Here is a 23504-nt window from a genome sequence, read left to right as displayed (position 1 = left end):
GGCATACACCCCCCAAAACCCTGTCGGCAGATTTGTGCCATAAGCACTACTGCTACGAGTGGTCCGCACTTTGGAGATGAAGGGCCCTTGAGAATAGTGTCCTAGAGTCGATCATAAATGATTGACATCCGTGTACTCCACATTCCGTGCCAATACTCTTAATGACATGGTTTGTCTGTCTCATTCCATCTTACCTCATGTCATATATTCTCCTGTTGTGCCACTCCTTCCCGAGGTCTGCAACCCATCTCACTTATTCTCCGGGACTCATTCTCTCTCGTACTCCCACCCCTTTGGCCTATTTGTATATACTTACGGCTATATACGATACCTGATACCCTGGGCTGGTGGGTTGTATAACCGTCTTGTACAAAAGACCTGCTTTCAGCGTCCACACCCATACCTCACTCATATCTGCTGCATCTTGAATATCATCAAGATCTCACTGGCAGTTCTTGTTTCATTATACATCTTATATCATGGCGCCTCGCGCAGAGCCAATGACCCTGCCCAAGGGCTCTTTTGAAGGCTCAGATGATGGGCAAAGTTGTGGCTACCCCGGCCCACAACCGGTACGATCGAAGTCCGATATGACACATTCATTTCTTCAACCAGGCCATTACCACGACAATTATAGCAGCAAATGGGCTCAGTCTCAGCTCCCACCAACCCCAAGTCCCAGCGAAGGAACCACGTCGGCTCCAAATAGCCCCTTCCGACCCAACTACAAAAAAGTCCGGGTCGAAGACGAAAGCGAGTCCTCTGAAGATTCTCGCGCTGGACTTGGCATCAAGGAAAATTTCTCACCACTTGTCGCGCCAATACCCTCTCCCGAACCCTCCCCTGCTTTGACTGAGGAGCCTGAATCTTACCTCACAAGCTCCCAACGGCGTACCAAATCACACCCCATCAGAACCGCTGGTCCCCACGACTCAGAACCCAGTGGCCCCAGATCGCAGGCTCATGCAAAGATTCACACCTATATCGATGGCGCAGAACGACATGCTGCGGGGGCCTTTCCCCGTATTTCCAAGCCTGTCGAACTTTTACGCTCCAGCTACGACGTGGTCGTTATCGGCTCCGGCTATGGAGGCGGCGTAGCTGCGTCCCGTATGGCCCGTGCCGGCGAGTCCGTTTGTGTCCTGGAGCGCGGGCAAGAGCGTTGGCCAGGCGAGTACCCAACCGGTGCCAGAGAGGCCCTCGAGCAGCTTCACTTTAGTGGCGAGTTCTCACCATACTGGCTTCCCGGGAAGACGGCGGTTGGTGGAGATCCAACAGGGATGTACCATCTGATCCTCGGCAGAGGCCAGAACGCTGTCGTTGGCAATGGACTTGGCGGGACCAGTCTCATAAATGCCAATGTCTTCTTGGAGGCCGACGCCGATACCATGGCAAAGAAAGCCTGGCCGCCCCAGCTGCGTGAAAAAGATGCCCTAGCACCATACTATAAGCGTGTAAGAAAGGTACTGGAGCCAGAGATATACCCCGATGACTGGCCCGAGCTTCCAAAAGCCAGGATGCTCAAGAAACAGGCGGAGCATCTCAACATGTCATCCAAGTTCAGAAAGGTTGAGCAGACTACCCGCTTCCGCAATGGGCCCAATAGCTGCGGTGTCGAGATGTCGCCCTCGGCCCTGACCGGCCAGGACGCCACTGGAGTCAACGATGGTTCAAAGACTACGACATTGGTAACCTATTTGGCCGATGCCTGGAACTGGGGTGCCGAAATGTTTTGCGAGTGCGAGGTGCGCCACATCGAGAAGGTGACGGACAGTCGCGGAGGCTACATAATCTACTTTGCATGGCATGGTCGCAACCGAGGCTGCTTTGCTTCCAATCTCCGTGGAGACCTCATGTGGGTTCACGCCAAAAATGCCGTCTTCCTTGGCGCCGGTGCCATTGGTACAACAGAAATCCTGCTTCGGAGTCGCGCCATGGGTCTCGAGACAAGCTCACTTGTTGGTCAGAACATGAGCGGCAACGGAGACATCCTCGCCTTTGGCTACAACACGGACGAGGAGGTCAATGCTGTTGGTCGTGTCTACCCAGACCCTTACAACCCAGTCGGCCCTTGCATCACGTCAATCATTGACAATCGCGAGGGTCACCCCAATCCATTGGACGGGTTTGTAATCCAGGAGGGAACGGTGCCACGAGCACTGGCACACCTGTTTCAGGCGATGCTCGACTTCATGCCAGGAAGCCAAAGTCCCAAGGACGATACCATAATCGAGCGTACCCAGGCGGCCCTTGCGAGATGGGGAAGCAGAATTCTCGGCCCCTATTTCCGCAGGGGTGCCGTCGAGAGAACGCAGGTCTATCTGGTCATGTCTCACGACACCAACCAAGCCGTTCTTTCTCTCAAGAATGATCGGCCCGTACTTGAGTTCCTCGGTGTTGGCCGCGGAACTCACGTCAAGGAAATCAACCAGCTACTCGCGAAAGCAACAGAAGCCGTTGGTGGCACCTTGGTCCAAACGCCCTTCTTTGCATTGATGGGTGAGCAACAGGTTACTGTCCACCCAATAGGTGGAGCAAGCATGGCTCGTGACAACACTGGTGCCACGGGTGTCACGGACCACAAGGGCGAGGTATTTATGGGATCGGGTTCAGAGACTCATAAAGGTTTGATCGTGACCGACGGAGCGCTGATCCCGGCAGCACTTGGTGCCAATCCCTTGGCTACGATTGCAGCAATCGCCGAGCGATGCGTGGAGATATGGGCAGACGAATGCGACCTGGAAATCAGCGAAGAGAAGAATGGCATCTTGGATCTCTTCGGAGAGCCCGCCCACGTCCCAAGGGATCGTCAACTCAGACAGGAAGTCCTAGACATTCAGAAGCAGCTACAACGGCTCCCCCGCGCTCACACTATTCGCGAGGTGCTACTGAGCAGGGCTGATAGTGTCGGCAAAGCAGAAGATGCCATGTACAGGGCCAAATCACTCCGAAAGAGTGGTTTCGGGTTCACTGAAGTCATGTCAGGCTTTATACACAAAGGGGCCAATATGAGGGAGGATGTGCAGGAAACCTACGAGCTTGCCTACCGGACGGCCAAATCGCTGTGCGAAAATGCTCGCTTTTTCCTGAGCGTGCAGACACTTTGCACCAAAGACATGGTACAGGACTACAGGAACCGTGGCATGCTGACGGGTACATTCATCTGCCCTACCATTCCCGGCTCCCCCTTTATGGTGAAGCGTGGCGAGTTTGGGCTGTTTGTCAGGGACCACAAGGCTCCGGGCACCCGCAACCTAACATACAACTTTGACATGATGGGCATCAATGGGGAAGTGCTTCACTTCCATGGTTACAAGGTGGTCGACTCATCAGTCGCCCTCTCGCCAGGCCGCTTCTGGCGCTCCACCACAACCCTCTATGTCACGATCACCAACAATGATCACCCGCCGCACATTGACCCTGGAGACATTGAAGCATGGCGCCACTGCTCTGTCGTTGCTAGAGGCATCATGAGCATTCAGCCCAAGGACTTTTGGTCGGAGATGCTGACCTTGAGTCCAACCGGAAGCTCATTTATACACAAGGCCAAGAGTGCAGCTAGTTTCATGAGCTTTTTCACCCGCAAGTCGCTCTCACTGCTGGTCACGCCCTTCACACCGCTGCAATATCCATCCAGGACATATGTTGGCTATGTGAATGATACACTTCCGACGCAGAGCTTCAAGATTGTTGCCTCCGATGGTGTCACAACACGCTTACACATGTGGGAAGCGACGCACACGCCGCTTGGCCCGGATGGCAAACCAACCCCTGCTAAGAACCTCTTTATGATACCTGGAGCTGCTGTGGATCACCAAATCTTCGCCCTGCCGACCATCCCTTATAATGCGGTCAACTACTTTACGCGAGCAGGCTACCGCGTCTTCGTCACGGTCCACCGCATCGGGCAACTGATGTCGGCCAAGATCAACTACACGACGTACGATGCCCGCCTCGACCTGAAGGCTTGCCTGGAATACATTCGCAGGAAGTACCCCGAAAGCGGCGACCCGAATAAGCCTTCGAAGATCTACACAATTGCCCACTGCATGGGATCAGTCGCCTTTGCCTCCGGACTGCTCGACGGCACCATTCCGTCAGACTGGATCCTCGGCATCACCTGTAGTCAGGTTTTTATGAACCCCATCTGGGGTCCGTCAAACATGGCCAAAGTCATGGCCGGCCCCATCCCGATGGACACGCTTTACAGATTGGTAGCAGGAAACTGGTTCAGTTGCAGCACGGGTGCCGACGACGCCTTTGTCCAGCGGCTGGTCAACCAGGCCCTCCGCCTGATGCCCGACTCCCGTAGCGAGCTCTGCAACAGCGCCAGCTGCCACCGCACATCGCTGGTCTTTGGCCGCTGCTGGAACCACCGCAACCTGAACGAGGCGACGCACCGGCAGATCGACCGCTTCTTTGGCGGCGTCAACATGACGCTCTTGCACTTGCTGATGAAGATGGGCTCCGAGGGCCACGTCATGGGCAACGCTCCGCTGTGTAACGACCTCACGACGCCCGCCAACATCCAGCGCCTCCGCGGCATCCCATTCCTTCTCTTCTCGGGCCGCGACAATGCCGTCCTCAGCATCGAGGCCACCGAGCGCACCTACGAGAAGCTCACCGACACCTTTGGCGGCATGCACTACCCGCGCCGTGCCGCTGACGATGACACCACCACGTCATCGGCCGCCGTCACACCCCAGACCGGCGCCCCGGACAGCGGTATAGAGTACCGCCGCCGGGTCGTCCCCGGCTACGGACACCTTGACTGCTGGATGGGCCGCAATGCGTGGAAGGATATCTACCCTTTTGTCAGGGAGGAGGTCGACCGCGTCGTGCGTGGTGAGAGATACAAGTTTGAGGAGCCCGACGATAAGTTCAAGGCCATGGTGCGCGACGGCGATTTACTGTGCTGAGATGACTTTTGATTTATTTTGCTTGGGCTTTTTTGCTTATTCCTTTAGCCACTTTTCAAGTTTCCTGTTTGCTGAGTATCATTTAGTGCTGCTTTTTACTTGTGCAATGATTTTGGTGCTTGGAGTTATTTGGCGTTTGTTTTCTCTTTTCTCTATTATTCCCCGCAGCTGTTTCTTGTTGAGCAAAAAAGAGTTTCAATGTCATGGACAAAGGCTTTTTTTTGGAATTGTCTGCTTTTTCTCAACACCTGTCACCTTTCTGGGTAGACAATGTATCTTAGTATTACTGCTTAAAGCAACGTTGGCAGGGCGTTTATCAGTTGGCACAATGATGAGGGAAGAAAACGATTATGCCGCAGGGCCACACAATGAGCTTTTTGGAATAGAATTTCTTTCGAACACGCTGCTAGGAGCCAAGAAATACGATTGAGAATCGATTATACAATTTGATTTCAACAGATTATTTGCAAACAAGACACGTCTCTCTTACTTATTCCCTGCTTTAATTCCGTCAGAAAATGATACCGCCAGGCCCCTGGGACCCTGACCAACTCCCAAAAACGCCCATTACAGAGTGAGAAGAAAAACAACCAAGACTCAAAGCCAGCAAACCCCAAAAAGAATACATATTGGCAAGGTCACATAACATCGTTTACCAGATGGCAGCCCTATCAAAGTCGAACCTCTGCAGCTCCTTGTTGCCGTCCTCCAAGTCCTTCTTGGCCTTCATCCTCATGTAGAAGATGGGACAGTCCTTGCTGGAGCAGATGACCTCGCAGTGCATGCTGCCCTGACAGCGCTGGCACTGGGTCCAGAGGCGGCCGAAGCGGACCTCGAGGTCCGAGACGCGGTCCAGCGTCTTCTTGTACAGCTCGCCGACGCGGGGCGCATCGTCGGCGCAGACGGCACCCTGGCTCTCCTCCTTGCCCGTCAGTGGCTTCTTGCAGGCCATGCAGGTCTGCGTCTTCTTGGCAAACTTCATCAGGCCGCCGACCGAGGACGCCGCGACGGAAACGACACGCGTGTGGTCACCCATCAGTAGCGACTTGGCCTTGGTCTCGCCCAGGATGGGCTCGAAGATGCGGCCGAGCGGTTTGGCGAGCTGGTTGTCGAGGTAGTACTTTGTGTCGATGGGCACGTTGTTCTCAAGCACGTAGATCGGGTCTTCGGAACGCTCAAAGTTCTTGGATCCTGTCGCGCCTTTGATCATGACGTAGGCCACGCGGTCGCCGAGGCCTGGCGCCGAGCCGGCATCGCGCTTCTTCATGCGCTGCGCCAGCTCCACGTGCGCTTGCTTTGCTGAGTAGTCATCCTTGGTCAGGGCCTTTGTGATGACGAGCTTGGACATGTCGACTTTGTTTTGAAGCAGCTCTGCGATTGTCTCCTTGACATATCTGTTATTTGCACATTTTATCAGTAAATGTAATGCCGGAGGTAGGTCTACATGTGTCTTGGGTTTAAGTGGTTGCAGAAACTTACTCCTGAGCACCTGGCACGTCTTGGTCGATGAGAATCATCCTCAAAACCTTCTCAATCACAGTCTGAACCAGCAAGCAATTGTCTCGACGGACAGTTTCAATACCCTTCGTGTCCATCTTGTCGTACTTCTCGGGCTTGGTCCAGTACAGACCAGCATAACGTTTCTTGTTGATTAGCAGATATGGGAAGTACACCTTCTCGAACTCGAGCTTGATGGGCTTGATGAACTTGGATGAGACGTAGTTGGCCGCCTCCTCACCAAGCTTCATCGCTTCAGCAAGGTCTTTGGTGCCAAATTTGACCATGACGGAATCAGTGTCACCGTAGATGACCTGGGCGTCGTGAGAATAGCCATTCGCGACGCGGTACTTCTTCTCGACTTCTTCCTTGGTCTTTTCAATCATTTGCCGGCCAAAACTGGTTGTGCTGCTGGCAATCTCCAAGCAAGGCAGCTTGCCGTTTGTAGCACCAGTCAAACCGTACACACTGTTGGCGCTGATCTTCAAAGCCAGCTGACGACCGTTCAGCACGGCCTTCTTGAACGGGTCCGTCTCGACCGCCAGCTCTCTCTTTGCTTGTTTTCGAGCCGCAAGGAGTTCTTCCAGAATTTGAGCCAGTAGCCCCTTGCGTTGTTTAATGGTGACGAAAAAGTCTCCGTTCGGAGTTACGATATAGTCCTCATCCTTCTTCAGGCCAAACGCATCGATGGCTTTCTTGGTGACCAGGGTCGTATAACACAGGTTGTGCGCCTGCATAATACTGGGGTACAGAGAAGCAAAATCAAGCGTTGCAACAGGGACGTCGTAGTAGCCGCGAGTGGGCTCGATGACTGTCGCGCCCTCATATTGCTCATCCGAGCTTTGAACGCTGAGGTTGGGGATGACGAGCTTCTGCTCCAGGGCTTTGCGGAACAGCTGACTTAAGAATCTGACTTGTTGACCTCTTGTCAAAAGGAAGTTGAAAGGGGCACCTGTGACCCTAGACATTTCCGTGTAGTTTTCCAAACATGACAGTTTGTCCATTAGTCTTTGTGGGAGATATGCATCTTTCAAGCAGTAGAGTGCAAGACGACGTCTGGATTCTGGCGTGCCGTTGAACAGCTCCGTGATCATTGTGTGATGGACGTCTTCCTTCTGTTCACCCAAAAAGTGCGAACACACGGAGTTGAGGGTGTAACTTCTCAGTTGGTGATCACGCTGGATCAACTGCAGCAGATCAAGCTGTAGACGACCGTTGATATTAGTGGCCTTGGTGTCGCGGTTGCCCATCTGTTTGCTGGAAAAGTTGGACTCTTTCGCTACCGATTTGATGCTTGGTATACGACTCCACAAATCAAAGTCCTTGACTTTTAGATGCCTCGCACGGTCAAGAAGATAGGGAAAATCAAAGTTGGCAATGTTGTAGCCGGTGATAATATCCGGATCAACCTCAACCATGAAGTTCCGCCATGACGACAGCATTTTCTGCTCCTGACTGAACTCGAGAATTTGAGTTGCTACGATTGGACTTGTCTGGTCCAAGCAGAAGACGTTGCGGACAAAAGGCTTCTTGTCACCGTACTTGGTGACCACGTTTGCAATCTGGATGACAGGATCCATATTCGCCTCTGGAAAGATACCTTTGCGTCCAGCGCACTCGATATCGAACGAAAGGATCCTAAGAGGGGCCATCTTCGACCACTCGCCGACTGGTTTGTGGGCGATAAGGTCCCGATAGCTCATCTCAGCCTCAATCTGACAATTTGATTGTCTTTGAGATTCTGGCACAAGTGTGTAAGTCGCGGCTGGTGCCTCAACCCAGGACATTCCTTGTATCTACATACATCACAAATGTCAGTGGGATGGCCGAATCAGCACCTTCTTGGTGACAAGAAAGAAAACGTACCTTGCAGTCCACCATGAAGCGCAGGACGTATTGAATGTTGTCAAAAGTCATGATGCCACCATCGTGTTTCCACATTCCCTTCCAGTTCGCATTACCGCTCTCGATGGTAGAGCGAACCTTGTTGATGAATTTGGGGTCCGTCACGGTGATCTTCAAGAAGGGGTTCTGGGTGTTGTTTTGGAAGCCGTAGATATTCTCGCGCATCGTCATCTGTACCGAGTGTATAGCTGGTTGGTGTTGTGCGATGTTGGTCTCGAGGAATGCCTTGAATGCGTTGCAGTCCTTCTGACCAAACGAGGTTGGAGCGGCAACGTAGAGGTAATGCCTGAACTCCTTGACATGCAGCATGACCGAGTTGCCGTCCTCTGTCACACCAAAGAGCTTGACCGTCGCCTGTCCGCCATGGAGCGTACCCTCCTCTGCTTCTATCGACTGGAAGCAGAGCTTGCTAGTCTTGGGGCTGAAGTCCGCGGGAATAGGTGGCCGCGACCACGACTGGTCCTTCTCGGTGTTGTTATGCTTGGCATCTGAAATGTCTTGACTGAGCTTCTCGAGGACTTCGGATTCGAAAGCACTCTTGGGTTGGCTGGAGCCGAGCTTGTTTGCCTGGGAGCTCTTGAAGCGGGAGGCTGCCGGTGACGATGCAGGCGGCTCGATCTTCCTCTTTTTTGAGCTGGAAGGTGTTGCGGAGATGTTTTTACGGGCGTTTGATGCCTCGCCGAACTCCCGCTTCTGCGGTAGGACAGCGGCCGGCATGGTGATTTCTTGATGGCTATTCTTGGTTTGACCGAATCAAATGTAGTCACTTTTGACCAGAACGTTGCAGAAAATATGGTAGTTGAGCTCTTGGTTCAAAGTATAGCACAATTGACTAGTCTAGCTGCAAGGCGTTTTTGGGTGATGCAAGGGGTTGCCTGGTGGTTGATGGGGAGGCGAAAATCAATTAACAGACACGCGTCGGAAATTGACCGTGACGCCACTTAACGCGAACTTTCATGTCGTGTTTGGCGCGCAGCCCCGCCAACAGAACCATTTATGGACCCTGGCCGATCTTGTATACACCCCACACCACCTGCAGCTACCTAGCTACCACCTATTGTGACTTACAGTACAGTACTACGTACATGCTCCTTGTACTCATTTAATGTCTTAGTTTATTTATTATTCCTAGGTATGTGAGATTGAAATTCATCAGGACTTTGAGGGCAAAATCTTTGCAAAGGAAAAACCACAGAACTTAAAATCGCCCTCCAACTTGCTGGGAGCGCTGTCCAGTTATATTGGGTCGCTCGCCTGGTAGAGCTTAGCTTAGGCGAGAGGTTACATCTACTTTTTGCATGCGACCAGTCAGTTATATTACAGTACGTACCAGTACCTCGCCCCCATCAACCACGTTAGCAACCTAGTAAATTACGGTGCAAGTGTTCTCATTTAAGCTTCCCTCAAATTGCTTAGGTAACAAAGGTTCAGAACTGGGCACAAAAACAAACATTTACAACCTGGTCTAGCGTGCCCACTCACCCCTGTTCTGGGTACGTACCACGCACACCTTGCCGATTGTCGCGATGGCGGAGAGACAAGCATCGAGCCGGCAACAACAGCCCCCCGGCGTGGCCCGAACACGACACGCCGCCGTGCCTTCTGCTAGCGTCCGTCGCAACCTCTTCCAGGGCCAGCTGACTCGCCGTCCGACGCTGCAGAACGGAACCAGCTCGTCCAGTTCTGGCGACAGCCGGCTGCATCTGGAAGACGATGCCCAGGGGTCTGATATCGTGGTCCGCGATCAGAACGGCGATGTGGAGCTAGACCTGCCCCCGACACCGCCAATCGACGACATGGATGAGGTTGTACTGGATTCGAGGCAGCAGAATGAGAGTATGTCACTTCCCTGGGCCTGTGCCTCTATTTGGCTTGTCGCATGTGGTAAACAGCGAATGTGTTGACCGACTTTCTGGGTGTAATAGAGGAGCGACAACGGCTGGCAGACGTTGTGAGGCATCATCAGATCAACCAGAATAGCATTCCGGTACAACCAGAGGGTGAGCATTAGATTTCCCAAGTTTGTCGCATTCTTGGTACACCTTCACAGCTGACATTTTACTCTTGTTGCCACCAATCAAGAAATATTGGAGGCGGTACGAGCAAGTTTGAGAGCCAAGGTAGCTGCATTGTCTGAGGATAACTGGATGTTTGAAAAGGAGGATTTACTACCAAGACGCCAATGAGCTCTTTTTCTCACGGGCAGAAATTATCAGTCGTCTAGCATCTCTTTTTGAGCATCGTCATGAATGGGTATAAACTACAATCAAGCAACAGCGTCAGCGCTTTTTCTGCGAATATAAAACCCCTCTAGTCTAATCCCTCTGCAGCCGGTGCCTCCACCCGCCTCGCGGGCGGCTTCCTTGACGCAGCACCACCAGCGCCGCCGGCACCTCCAAACAGGCTTCCCATCATGTCCATCAGCGGGTTGCTCTGCCTAGGCCTGGCGATACCAAAGTACATCTCGGCGATGCTCTCTAGGCTTTCCTGCCACGCCGGAGCCGCCTCGGCTATCTGCGGGCCGTACTTCATCGTGAGCTTCCTAAAGGCGTCCGGGTTGCCCTTTTGTATGGCCAACAGCAACATGCCGAGGAAGTTGAGCAGAGGCAGGCTAGGGAAGACGCGCAGGTCCGCGCTGTTGGTGCTGACGTCCTGCACGCCCATGCCCTGGTTGTCGGCGCTCAGGGCGCTCGCGAACGACCGATAGCAGGCGTTGGCGGCGCGGACGTTGCCGACGAGGAGGTAGGGGAGGACGGCGCGCGCGGCGTAGAGGGGTGCCGTGTGCGAGTCGTCCTCCTTGTACCACGAGTATTCCATGCGTGCAAGAGCCTCGGCCGAGTCCTTGGTGCCGAGGATCAAGTGCCTTTCCGCCTCGGACGTCTCGTGCTCTTCAGCGTATAGTGAGCCTGCCACGTGGTGCAGTTCCGGGTCGCCCGCGGGGTACTCTCCGAACTTGGATGACCAGCTAGTGATCGCACAGGGCAGCCTGTTAGCAGGTGCGCTTGGAGGTTTTCCAGGATAATCAAGATGAAAAGAAAAGAGAGACACTCACCCAATCATCTCAGTGACAAATTTCTTCTTGGTAGGCTCCCCAGGGGCAAACAACCTCAACAGAGTCAAAAGCTTTCCCTTGTTGGCCGAGTCCGGCTTGAGCTCGGCTTGTTTGTAGACGTCAACGAGCAGAGTGGCCAGATCGCCACCGCTGCCGCCCTGACCGGCCTTGAGAAGCGACTGGGAAACATTGAAAAGAATGTCGGTCGCGGGGCCCCAGCTCGACTCCTTGATATACCTGGCGGCTACGACACGGGTCTGCTGTTGTGCCTCGTAGAATTGGCCCTCGGCGATGCGCTGCTGCAGGCGCGCAATGATCTTGTCGATCTTGTCGGTCTTGCTCGCCATGATGGATGGTTGAGGTTTGGTGGGGAGTAGATTGTCGGTGGTAATCGGCAGCTTGGGCAAGAATTGACGGGCAAATAGGATAAAAGGACTATTCAACTTGAACGTTTGGGTCTTCAAAGCACAGCAGCTTTATGTGTCAGGAAGGTTCGGTGGTTCTTGACAGAAGATTGAAGATGTTAGAGCTCCGTAGCGCCCCGCCAGACCAGGGCGTCCCCGCCAAAAAGGTCCCCGCCCCTCTGTTTACTTCCATTGGTGTCGTGGGCAGCCTAATTGCAGCGTCACCAATGTGCAATACCCATTGGATGTCGTCATTTCACCATAGAGCTTCAACAGAAGCAGCCTCAAATGCTATGCAGCAACGGCCCCATACCAAATTAAAAGTACAGGGCGAATCGGTTTAAATTTATCCATGGGAATTAACACACTTAATTCTTGATAAACGGCCCAGCCATTGGCCGACTTGATTGAAATCTCCACAATGTCTTCAGCAGCACCGCCTACAATCCTCACACTCAAACAGGAGTTGATAGCGGAGCAGGTGCGGTTACTATCTCAACCGTTGGCCCCATCACGCGCCTGGCGTGCGGGAAACAATGCATCCGCTCAGGCGGCAGGCGATAACGGCGGAAGCGCCGCGGGAGCCACGATCCCCGAGAGGGCCGTGGAGGCCGCCATGGTGCGTGTCAACCACCGGCTGCACCAGCATGTGAACCGCGTTTACGCGTCTGCCGCCACGCGACATGTGGCCGAGCAGCTGGAACAGCTCTATCTGATTGAGCGAGAGCGGGCGACAGAGCTTCACCCTGAAGGAAATGAGCTGCAGGCCATGGGAATATCGAGCAGCACGGATTTTGGTGTGTAATGCACAGAAATGATGCTTGTTCATAAAACAATAACTCCCTTCGAATGCCAGCTAACCTATCGCGTCTTATCTATGGCGGTATAGCTGATGCAAAAACAATATCGGCACTTCCTGAAAATTGGCCCTTGGAAAAGGATGCAGAAACGTATCCCGTGGAGGTCAAGCGATTCGCTGAATTGGCTGAAAGTTTAAAGGAGCTGTCTGTCGAGCGCGAAGCTCTGTTGTTGCGTGTGCGGCGATTGCGTGCCTTGCGCGACGGCCTGGCGCCTTTTCAAGCCAGCACCGATGATACAGTTGATGATAACGCTGCAGCTGCTCATGTCCAAAGGCACCTGGTTACCAAAAATGGCGAACTGGAGCAGGAACTGGAGCGTACTAGAATCCTGATGGCCCGCGTAGGGGGTCGCGTGGCACGGCTCATACAGAAAGAGTCTCAGAATAAGGCTTCGACAGTTGGATCAAACGATGAAGATAGTCTCTTCGAGGACCGCGAAGACAGCGTACCAGTCGCATTGGAGGAAGACGCGAGGAGGAAGGTTAACGACTTGCTGGATCGGTTCTGATTCTGGACACCAGTGCCTTCGTTGAGAGTGTCCCCACTTCCATGACACGTTATTGATAGAATTGCAGTATAACGCTGCTATTCAAAGTCGCAGCAGAGCTGCCAATGATACCCCCTTTCTTTTCGCATCCAATATCCTTGATTACAGCTCACGCGTTATTGTTCGTTCAACCAATATACCCACCCTTCTTCTCTGTGTTCAAACTGCCGACGTCACTGCTCAAGGTATGTGAGAAACCACTTCCCACCTTTGTGAATACAACGAAACTGCACGGTCTAAAGCCGTGCTCTATGAGCTTATCGAATACCCGGTGTCACCCCAGATTATTCGCTCACCTGGTTCTAGCTCCTCATTTTCAGCCTCATTTCATGCCCGATTATCTGACAAATGGTTACCTGCCCAGAATGCCAGCGCAATCCTGGTGGCTTGTTACTTGCCGCTAATGCAATCCTTGCAGCCTGAGCTTGCTGGCCCAATACCAGCCAATCCGCCACATGAGTATCTCCGTATTGAACGTCGAAAGGGTTGCACGACATGGCATTTTGCAAATGGGGGGTCGATCGTAGCCTGACCGGATTGCTGACGCCCAAACACTCAATGCTACTTGAACAGTTTCCTGCCGGCCATTTTAGGGGGGTCGGAATGAGGTACGGCAGCCGTGCCTGCTTCGGCTCCTGTGAACATTTCACTTGGAAAATCGAAACCAGGGTTCTGATCTGTGCAAAAAATCATGTTTATAAATGCTTCAGCCTGCCCCAAATACTTGGGCAAAAGCTCTGTTCAGCAGTATCATTTCCCATTGCTGGCTGGGTGCAGTTCCATACAGCGATTAGTGGTCACGGAGGCCCAGTGATTGCGCGCTCTTATCGAAAAAAAGCCAATGTGATCAGCTTCGAAAACAGATTACATACACAGCCACTTCTTGATACTTTTGGATTGATGAACCGCCAACTCATATCAGAATCATGTCCGACAGCAGCTCTGACGATTCTAGTACTTCTAGTACAACTACAACCAGTGCCAGTACGCGGCCAGCCCGTCGCAAAGGTCGGCCAAACAGAGGCTCATCATGGAACTTGTCAAAGAACCAAGCACCGCAGGAGAGGCTAGACGACTTCTGGGATAAATTTACGACCAAGACTCCCGGAAAGGGTAAGCTACGAGAAAATCTGCAAAGAGTTTACAAATCAGCTAATGCTGGCCAAAAATAGCCATGCGCATCCTTCCACGCAAAGACTATACATCAAAGAAGCAGAAAGAACGACCCGGCGAAAGCGTCCAGCTGAAGCCAGTGTCGTACGATGAAGCAGTCGCCCAGTGTAAAGCCAAAGTTGCTCAGGTCGTCAAGGAATGCCGGCGCGTCAACCAGCGGTACAGAGACCCGCACTTTGACCTCGAGATTGACTTCCAGTTGCGGAGAAACCAGTGTCTCGTCAGTCTCTCCAATCGAAGGCGGGACATCATGGCGATGAGAGCAACGAACAGGAAAGATGGCGCTGTGCATGGTGTCGAAACTCAGAGCCGAGCCGGATTAGCACAGGCAAAAGCCTCCTCTTACGGCCAGGGTGGGCCGCGCCCCAGACCGCCGCCCTCGCATCAGCAAAATTTCCGCCCCATGGCCGTTCATAGAGTCACCGAGATCTTTGAGAAGCCTCAATTCTTTGTCGATGGGCCATCTGCCAATGATGTCAGACAGGGTCGAGAAGTCGGTGATTGTTGGCTGATGGCCGCCCTGTGCACAATGAGCAACAAGCCAGGCCTCATAGAGCGCATCTGTATAGCTCATGATGTGCAGGTTGGGGTCTATGGCTTTGTATTCCATCGCGATGGAGACTGGTTCAGTGAGATTATAGATGACAAGGTATGTCTCGCCCGCAACGGGCACCGGATTCAGGGGTATGTGAAGCTGAAGGTCTGCTGATACTCATGATACGAGCCAAAAAAGCTCTACCTTACCAAGGGTGACTACGATGATGGATGCATCGAGAGGATCCTGCTAGATCACGATCGTGTACGGCAGGACTCTGAGGAGGCTTACAGGCGCCTCTACCAGACCAACAGTGGAGCCTTGTACTTTGCTCAGTCTTCCGAGCCCAACGAGACGTGGGTCAGCTTGCTTGAAAAGGTCTGGATTGCTTTCGACCCGCTGAGATGTATTAAAAACCATACAGAGGCGAATGCTGATCGAAACATCATCATTAGGCATACGCAAAGGCCCATGGGGACTATGAAGCTATAGAGGGTGGCTTCACTGGAGAAGGGATCGAGGATCTGACTGGAGGAATCACGCAAGAGATTTATGCTACCGATATACTTGACAAGGCAAGTGGTGACTTCCCCTCGCCTGTCTTTACGCATGGCGTGGCGGCACCCATTTCGACTTGAGCCACACACTGACGCTTAGATTTCTCAACATAGGAGCACTTTTGGAAAGAAGGGCTTCTCAGAGTGAACAAGGACTTTCTCTTTGGATGCAGCACAGGCATTTGGGGCCGCGGAACCGGTGAGCGTAGAGGAATCGTCGAGCTGCACGCTTACAGCGTCATGAAAACTGTCGAGATCGGCGGCCATCGCCTGCTCATGCTGAGAAACCCTTGGGGCCGAGACGAGTGGAAAGGCAAGTGGTCGGATGGGTCGGCGGAGTGGACACCCGAGTGGCTGGCCAAACTCAACCACCGCTTTGGCGATGATGGGGCCTTCTGGATCTCTTACGAGGACCTCCTGCGAAAGTTTCAGAGTTTCGACCGGACCCGCCTCTTCGGTCCCGAGTGGAAAGCTGCGGCGATTTGGACGACCTTTTCGGTGCCGTGGGTGCACGAGTATCACGACACCAAGTTTGCCTTTTCCCTCTCCCGCCCAGGCCCAGTCGTCTTGGTATTGTCGCAGCTGGACAAGCGCTACTTCAAGGGCCTTGAGGGCCAATACCGGTTTGAGTTCTCCTTCAGGGTCCACGTCTCGGGCCAAGAGGACTACCTAGTCCGCAGCCTAACCCCCTATAGGATGAACCGGAGCGTCAACGTCGAATTGGATCTCGAGGCTGGCGACTACACGGTTCTGGTCATGGTGAACGCCTCCCGCGATACGAGCAGCATGCCAGCCGAGGACGTTGCCAAAGCGTACTCCAAGAATCAGAGGGAGAAGCTCGCCAGGATAGCGCTCTCGTACGACCTCGCGCATAGCAGGGGCCGTATAGTCGAGACGGCCCAGGAGAAGGAGGCTCGGCTTGCTGCCGAGGTGCGCAAGAAGGAGAAGGCGAAGAGGAAGCTGAAGAAGGCGATCATGGAGGATCGACATCTAAGGTATCGCATCGATGTCAGGGAGGTGTTGACGGCGAAGAAGGCAAAGGCTAAGGCCAAAGCGAAACGGGCAAGGAAGAGGGCCGAGGAAGAGAAGAAGTGGAAAGAAGAGGCTGAAAAAGCCAATGAGGCACTCAAGCAAGCTCAAGCGACAAGCGCTGGTGGCCAATCGGCAACCCAGCCTCAGACACAAGCGGATGCTGAACATGCCAAGGGAGACAAAACAATGCCTGCTGTCGGGAGTCGAGCTCCAATCAGTCAAGTCGACGCAGATTACAACAATAACAACAAGGCTCCCATTGCGACCTTGGGAGGAGACAATAAATATGGTTCTGAGCAACCGAGTATGGCTACAAGCAGCCAAGCTACTCAGGGGTTGAACGCTCCAAACGTAACTTCAGCGACCACCAAGGGCAGTCTTGACATTCCGACTCCTGTGAGCTCTCTCGCTGAGAGCGTTGAGGCAGCGCCTGCTGTGGCCGACTCTGAGCCCCAGACGGGAGAAGTCCAGTGTTCAGGGGAAGCGTCAAACATGACAGCTCACTCCCTGGAAAATGCTGCTGTTCCGGTCGAAGAAACCCCTGAACTAATGGCCTCATCTGGGGTAGCGCCAGGTAATGGGGAACACTACATCTCGCAGGATCCTAACAAAACAGCTGGCTCAAACATACCCAACGCAGTTGGGGACACCCCAAGGCGTATGATATCGTCGACAGCCGTGGAAACTGCAGAACGTGGGACGAACACTGAGCCAAAGCGAACCGTTCAAGGGTTGCATACAGCGGACGAAAGTGTAAATTGGTCCAATGGCATTGCTTCAGAACCAGTTGCGGCAGGCCCTAACAACGTTCCCGATTCGCAACATACAGATAGAGCTCTGCTTCATCCAGATGGTACTGAAGGAACCATCCCGCGAAGACAGTCCTCGAGGTCACGTACGCGCGGTCAGCCCGCAACCTTCCAGCAGATGGGACAACAGCAGCAGCTACAGATGATGTACCGCAGCGGCGTGCCCCCATATAACGCGGGCAGGGTACCAGCGCGAGGATACGGGCGGCCCCAGCGCTTCATCCCCCGTCCTGGACGCCCCGACACCGAAGGCAGTGTCGAGGACTCCAGTGAAACGGAAAGTGTGTCGAGCGTGTCTGAGATATCTGACGGCGAGATCGAGCTCGAACTCGACGCAATTCACCGCGGCTGGAGACAATACCCGGCCGCCACCGGCGTGTTCCCCCGAACTTCTGCCGTCGGTCCTCCCGCACGCCCGTCTCTGCCGACCGGACCATCGCCGGATGGCGAGGTCCAGAAGGACCCGTGGAATGCCGTTGTCATCCTGGGTTTGCGGGTATACTACCGACTCGCTCAGGGCGAGGGTGCGGATACGGAGGTCGTGAAGCTTCATATCGAACGGCCGGACCCATATGCGGCGGACGACCAAGACAGCGGCGAGGAGGATGTCGGGGCTGCGGGGAAGGCCAAGGCTGGGGAGCAAAAGGTGATGGATGTTGACAATAGCGCCAAGGACGCCGCCAAGGATATCGACATTGTGGATAACGGGGTCGTCAAGGCTAACGACCAAGCACCAGCGAACAATGTCCCTGAGACGGGAAAGGATATTCAGGGTGCCGAGACTGGAAATATCAAGACTGAGTAAGGTTCGAGGTCTGAGAGATTTCGACATGAGCAAGGCATTGGAAATCGGACAGAACACACACACACACATATATATATATGCAATTGCAGCAAACGGGACTTTAGGCAAAGAACGAGATTATGCAAGGACATTTCGACTTGCTAAGAAACTCACTGTTTCTCAAAACTTTTCAACTTTATCATGTTGAAGGGGATTCGGTGATAATAACTCTTAATTCTTCCGCCTCGGCCTAATCTGGACGCAAAATCCCAATTTATATAACAAGAAATACATCCCAACACTCGATCGTCCTTTTTCCACATCAGCACGTGAACGGATCAGGGCCCGGACCCTTGTAGTTGGTCGGGACGGGATAGTAGATGTTGACGAGCAGGCCGGGGTCTCGGGCGTTGTACACTCCAGGGATGGACACCATGCTCGCTGAAGGCGCCGACGTGCCGGTCCCGCCCGTGACGGTGATCTGCGCGCACGAGATGTACAGCTGGGCGCCGCCGACGGAGCCCGCGCTGTGCAGAGCGATGTGCTCGATGCGGAGCAGATAGTCGCCGCTGGGGATGCACTTGGGGATTGGGACGTTGACGCTGGTTTTGTCTGTGTTGCAGGGGGATCAGAGTCAGTTATCGATCTTGGAACGAGTTGTCTCATACATTTTTCCCCCCAAATCTCTTTTTCCCCCCTTCTCACCTTGAGTAGGCCATGTCAGCCCGTTGTTGCCAACACCGGGCTTGTCCTGCAGGATCTTCAACCACCTGGCGCCGGAGCCGTCCCACGACGCGGCCGTCTTGCCCTGGGGCACGAAGCCGAGCCAGGCCGAGAGCGGACCGGGGTGGCTGATGGAGGTCTTGGCCGTGTAGGCGACGGTGGAGCCGGCCGTGACGTTGACGGTCAGCGGGGCGGCGCGGCCCGGGTTGAGCTCGTAGCACGTCATCTGCGACGACTGCACGTCGGTGACGGGCCCGTTGCTCTGGTAGTTGGTAGTCTGCCGCACCGCCTGCCAGTCGCTGGTGCTCTGGCTGCCGACCTTGATCGACGGGAAGGTGTCTGCGGGGCGTTGGTCCATGTTAGGAATCTTGTATGCTTCGCCTGGTGGTTGGGACGTTGTATGGGGCTGTCAGGGGTTAAACTTGCAGTGTGCTTCGGCGACGGCGGCCGTCAGGGCAAGAAGAGCTGTCAACATCATCATGATGGGCTAGGATCTCTTGGGGTGTCGCTGATTAGATCTGGGAATATGACGTTGTTTTCAACTCCGGACTAAGAGTTGAGTGTCGTTGGATTCAGAAAAGACCTGCGAACCAGACTATTTATTGAACCCAACGGCCAAGCCAACCTGCCTCTTGTAGACACCAGTAAAGGGCTCCCCCTGGGGTATACGACGCCACAGCTTTCACCGTGTCCACTTATACGTGAAAAAGTCACGCGAACAGAATGCCGATAACGATGGTCTCAACCTGAAATTCAGATATCTGGGTCCAACCGACGAATAAATTGCAAACGCGACGTAGGGACAGCCACCCGCAACAAATGGGCCAATGAGGGCGGCCTCCAATATAGTGCCCAATATAAACCTCGGCACATAGACGGCCGCGGAATGGAATAGCATTTTCCGTGTCCAAATTGCGACTCGAATATCGCGCGCTTTCTATTAATTGTCAACAGGCTTCTTGGTGAGCAATTTCCTTGCCAGCTTTCTATATCGCTCATTCACGTAAAAACAACTCCCCGTCTTGTGAAATGCTAAAGTCGCGTACGGTGCAACACAACACCCAACTAATGGGCCAATCAACTGCTTCGCGCAACACTCGGCAGTATGTCTTGTTTCGACGGCGAGACGAAAATAGATGCCTTAATGCTGTACCCCTAACAATATCCTACAACAGTGAAATAAAACTTTCTGTCCAGATCAGCAATTCCCATTAGGCACCTTGATTCGAATTCGAGATTCCTCCAAACCAACTGAGTCTGGAAGTTTTGATGTGTTTTCCAGGCATCCACCTCTCCACTCATATTTGGCTTCCTCACTCATCGTCATCAATGTACCGAGGTCCACTGGCTGCTGGTGTCTCCGGTGCGCCGTATGCCGCCGGAGTTGGTGCGCCGTAGTAGCCGCCAGATGCACCCGGTGTAGGCGCAGCAGCGGCAGGCGTTGGTGCCGAATCCGCACCCCAACCTCCTTGCCATGGGGCCGCTGGCGTTGGAGCACTCATTGCTCCTGGGGTTGGAGCCGAATAAGCACCAGGGGTGGGGGCATCCAATGCACCTGGAGTGGGGGCTCCCAGACCTGCACCAGGTGTAGGCGCATCGTAAGCATTGGACGAACCACTCGGTCCCGGCGTGTAACCCCAAGTGTCATTGTTGCTGGCAGCCGGCGTCGGCGCAGATGCACCATATGGCGTCTTTGCCCCAGAGCTCCAGGCGGAATTGCTTGAGAACGAGTCGTGAGGAGCAGGTGTTTTGGATCCGGACATCCATGCGGGTGTGCGGGATCCGCTGCCGTAAGCGGTGCGGCTCCCGTCGTACGGGTTGACAGTCCGCGATCCGTCAGCGCTGGGCCAGGCCGGCGTACGCCCTCCAGCATCAGCTCGCGACCACGCGGGGGTGCGAGAAGCTGCGGTTATAGCCAGGTTAGCGGGTCTCAGAACATCAAAGCAAGTACAAGGGCCACCAAAAGTCCGGAAAGCTTACAGCTGGATTCCCAAGCTGGCGTGCGACCTCCCCTGCCGCCATCCCCAGCTGGTGTGCGACCGCCGTAACTGGTGCTGCCACCGAAGCCTCCTCCTCTGTTACCAGCGTTGCCTCCCCCACGACCTCCCATACCACCCCTAGAGAATATATCGATGGGACGACCAGTAACCTTGTCCTTGAAGACCAAGTCGGCCTTGGGAACCATGATAATCTTGTTCTTGGTGTGCAGTTCCACACGTGCATGCGTCTCCGTGGTATCCTTGACGATGCCAAGCAAGCCCTTGTAACCACCTCTGCGGACGCTGACGGTTTGACCCAGCGCCCTATCACGTCCAAGCTGTGGCTTAGGTTGAGGTGCCTGCATTCCGCTGGGATTCCTCTTCAAGGCAGGGTTCATCGCTGTCAGGTCAGGCAACGAGTTATTGTTGGCTCGGCCGCCCTTGGCTGCCACGGTTGTCACGTTGCTGGCCCTGGTCACGAAAATGCCCGAGTTCTCCTTGACGGAGTCGCTTTGAAGGTAGCAGTAGCCTCGGTGGATATGAATGATCTTTCCTTGACGTCTCTGTCCAACAATCTCCTTGACAACATCATCAAGCCTTACTTCCGCGCCGTTGCGGTCCGCAGCGACCGCAAGCTTTTTCGGAGGTATTCTGTTGGCGATCTGCGAAACCGGCACCTGTCGAGAATCTCCATTTTGATCAAGAACCGTCAGGTTCTCGCCGTCAATCTTCAGAATACAGGCCACGGTTGTGACATCCAACTGGACAAGATCTTGAAGCGAATATTGTCCGATAGATCCCTGGCCACCGCTGTCGCTGGCCTCCCTGAGATCTTTGCTGAATACCGTGAGCGTTGCTTTGGTTTGGTCCGTGACGATCGAAACCCGGTTCTCTTCGACTTGTACCACCATACCGACCTCGCCCTTGTTAGAGCCGCCCACCACTTTGACGTGATCACCGATTCTGAAGCGTTTGCGGAGACCTTTCGTAGGAACCTCGATAACTTGCCCAGCAAGGTCGCCTTCCGTGACCTTGAGCGTGACAACACCCCCTTGCACGTTGACTGCCTTTCCGACAACACCTTTTTGCTCGCCATCGTACACCTCGATAGAGTCGCCGGGCAAATAGGTGACATTGGTGTCTTCCAGGCTGGACGCAAGTGGCGTCAGGTCCAGGTGTTCTGTTCCGTCCTGGGCAACTTGTGCAAAGAGCATGATCTCAGAGGGAGTAGCAACGACATCCTTAGTTTGCAGTTGCTGAATCTTGTAATCTCTGATAAGCAGACCATTCTCGAAGTGGTCACCCATGTAGTCAAAGACACCGGGCTCAAGGCTTCCCGAAAGTAGACGAGCGTCATGCTTGCGCGCTTCGGATTCGTTGAAGGGTCGCTGAGGCGGACGCGGACCAGGCGCGAAACGCTTCCGTTTGCCATCTTCGGTTTTCGTGAAAGCATCATCGCGCTGACCGTAGTCCAGACGAGGGAGGAAAGCTACTTGAACCTCAAGCCCGTTTTCTGTTACATTTCTGACAACGGCAAGATCACCCGCATATCTCGGGGGCCTCTTGAGACGGACATGGTCGCCAACCTTGAGCTCTGGGGTCTTCTGAACCCGGAGCAAATCTGGCATATCCTTGATCTCGACGAGGAGCATCTTCGTGCGGGGGTACACGTTGAGCAAACCGTCCAGCGCAACCATGATATCCGTAGACCTGTTGGCCTCGACGTAGACGTAGCCCTTCATAACGGACGCTGTCCCACCGCGCTCAAAGGCCGACGTTATGCTCAGCTCCTCCTTAGTCCCCATGCGCTGCTCAATGCGCTTCATGATGGACCAGACAACCTCTCGCTCCTTTCCTTCCTTACAGCGAACTGCCCAAATATGAGGATCGTCGACGCTGGGGAGGAGGAGACGCTTGGGCACCACGGCCGAGTCGCCCAAACCGCCAGCCCGGCGACGGTTGCCGTAGCGCTGCCGAAGGATTTCAGCTTGCTTCTCAGCATCCATACTGGACTCCATCTCTCGCTGGCGATCAAGATCACGATGCCTCCTATCATCGTCTATCCGACCTGGCTCCGCAACATCTTCTGGGTCGTGGTCGATGAAGTCTCCCAGTATCTCCTCGCCATCCTTTTCGTCGTCTTCGCCTTCATCTTCGTCGTCTACTTCGGCTTCGATATCGAAGAAAGCAGCCCTCCGATCCTTTTGGCGCTTCCTGCGATGACCCTGAAGCAACAAAATAACTGTCAGCAGGCGGAAAATCTCCAGAAACGAAACTGCCTTTTCCAGCTGACCGGTGCGAATCGAGATCAGCTTACAGCGCGGACATCTTCCTCCTCGTCATCCTCGTCTTCGTCTTCATCTTCCTCTTCTTCTTCACCAGCGGCGTCATCCTGATCCTCGGCATCGCTGTCGGCTTGAGCTGGACTGGTGGCTTTTCGGTCTGAGCTCGACGGACGGCCTTCGTCATCAGAGCCGCGTCGTGCCGTGTTCTTCTCTGTCTCTTCATCGTCCGAGACATCCGCCGGGGCGGGATTGAAGTTATCGTCGTCCGACTCGGAGTCATATTTCATATTGTCAGCCATGGTGGCGGCTGAGCTCAAATTGAGCAGCGCGTCGCGTTGTCAAGGGCCGTGAGACGTGGAGGACAAGATGAGGAGCAAAAGAAAAAAGAATTGGCTGGAATGATCCAGCAAGCTAGGATCTGTTCAAGCGCTATGGCATGACAG

General features: G+C 54.0%; 8 protein-coding genes across 8 annotated transcripts; 4 read left to right on the top strand and 4 right to left on the bottom strand.

Moving 5' to 3' along the window:
- Positions 1–117: 117 nt before the first annotated feature.
- On the top strand, positions 118–5370 carry MGG_08072 (cholesterol oxidase). The gene has a single exon (XM_003714977.1). It carries the CDS (start codon positions 480–482, stop codon positions 4917–4919), a length of 4440 nt encoding a protein of 1479 aa, XP_003715025.1. The 5' UTR covers positions 118–479; the 3' UTR covers positions 4920–5370.
- MGG_08071 (DNA polymerase delta catalytic subunit) lies at positions 5257–9197 on the bottom strand. The gene is made up of 3 exons (XM_003714976.1): positions 8283–9197; positions 6399–8212; positions 5257–6313 (listed from the first exon to the last, which is right to left on the bottom strand). The coding sequence occupies exons 1-3, from the start codon at positions 9036–9038 to the stop codon at positions 5572–5574; spliced, it is 3312 nt and encodes a 1103-aa protein (XP_003715024.1). The 5' UTR covers positions 9039–9197; the 3' UTR covers positions 5257–5571.
- A 446-nt stretch (positions 9198–9643) lies between these two features.
- MGG_08070 (uncharacterized protein) lies at positions 9644–10691 on the top strand. The gene is made up of 3 exons (XM_003714975.1): positions 9644–10157; positions 10247–10321; positions 10404–10691. Exons 1-3 carry the CDS (start codon positions 9848–9850, stop codon positions 10505–10507), a joined length of 489 nt encoding a protein of 162 aa, XP_003715023.1. The 5' UTR covers positions 9644–9847; the 3' UTR covers positions 10508–10691.
- On the bottom strand, positions 10426–11902 carry MGG_08069 (uncharacterized protein). Its single transcript, XM_003714974.1, has 2 exons — positions 11374–11902; positions 10426–11286 (listed from the first exon to the last, which is right to left on the bottom strand). Exons 1-2 carry the CDS (start codon positions 11718–11720, stop codon positions 10632–10634), a joined length of 1002 nt encoding a protein of 333 aa, XP_003715022.1. The 5' UTR covers positions 11721–11902; the 3' UTR covers positions 10426–10631.
- A 121-nt stretch (positions 11903–12023) lies between these two features.
- Positions 12024–13568, top strand: MGG_15811 (uncharacterized protein). The gene is made up of 3 exons (XM_003714973.1): positions 12024–12574; positions 12667–13369; positions 13549–13568. Exons 1-2 carry the CDS (start codon positions 12199–12201, stop codon positions 13143–13145), a joined length of 855 nt encoding a protein of 284 aa, XP_003715021.1. The 5' UTR covers positions 12024–12198; the 3' UTR covers positions 13146–13369; positions 13549–13568.
- Positions 13556–18563, top strand: MGG_15810 (uncharacterized protein). The gene is made up of 5 exons (XM_003714972.1): positions 13556–14297; positions 14357–15006; positions 15091–15270; positions 15348–15467; positions 15564–18563. Exons 1-5 carry the CDS (start codon positions 14111–14113, stop codon positions 18093–18095), a joined length of 3669 nt encoding a protein of 1222 aa, XP_003715020.1. The 5' UTR covers positions 13556–14110; the 3' UTR covers positions 18096–18563.
- Positions 18397–19155, bottom strand: MGG_08066 (cellulose-growth-specific protein; the record flags this gene model as incomplete). The annotated part of the gene is made up of 2 exons (XM_003714971.1): positions 18397–18686; positions 18780–19155. The coding sequence occupies 2 exons, from the start codon at positions 19153–19155 to the stop codon at positions 18397–18399; spliced, it is 666 nt and encodes a 221-aa protein (XP_003715019.1).
- Positions 19156–20110: 955 nt separating this feature from the next.
- Positions 20111–23360, bottom strand: MGG_12268 (transcription elongation factor spt-5; the record flags this gene model as incomplete). Its single annotated transcript, XM_003714970.1, has 3 exons — positions 20111–20700; positions 20778–23001; positions 23094–23360. 3 exons carry the CDS (start codon positions 23358–23360, stop codon positions 20111–20113), a joined length of 3081 nt encoding a protein of 1026 aa, XP_003715018.1.
- Between the last annotated feature and the right edge of the window lie 144 nt (positions 23361–23504).

The sequence above is a fragment of the Pyricularia oryzae genome, chromosome 2, assembly GCF_000002495.2.
Source record: "Pyricularia oryzae 70-15 chromosome 2, whole genome shotgun sequence".
Taxonomy (NCBI): Eukaryota; Fungi; Ascomycota; class Sordariomycetes; order Magnaporthales; family Pyriculariaceae; genus Pyricularia; species Pyricularia oryzae.
Note: the sequence above shows the minus strand (reverse complement) of the source record. Positions and strands in the feature narration are given on the sequence as shown.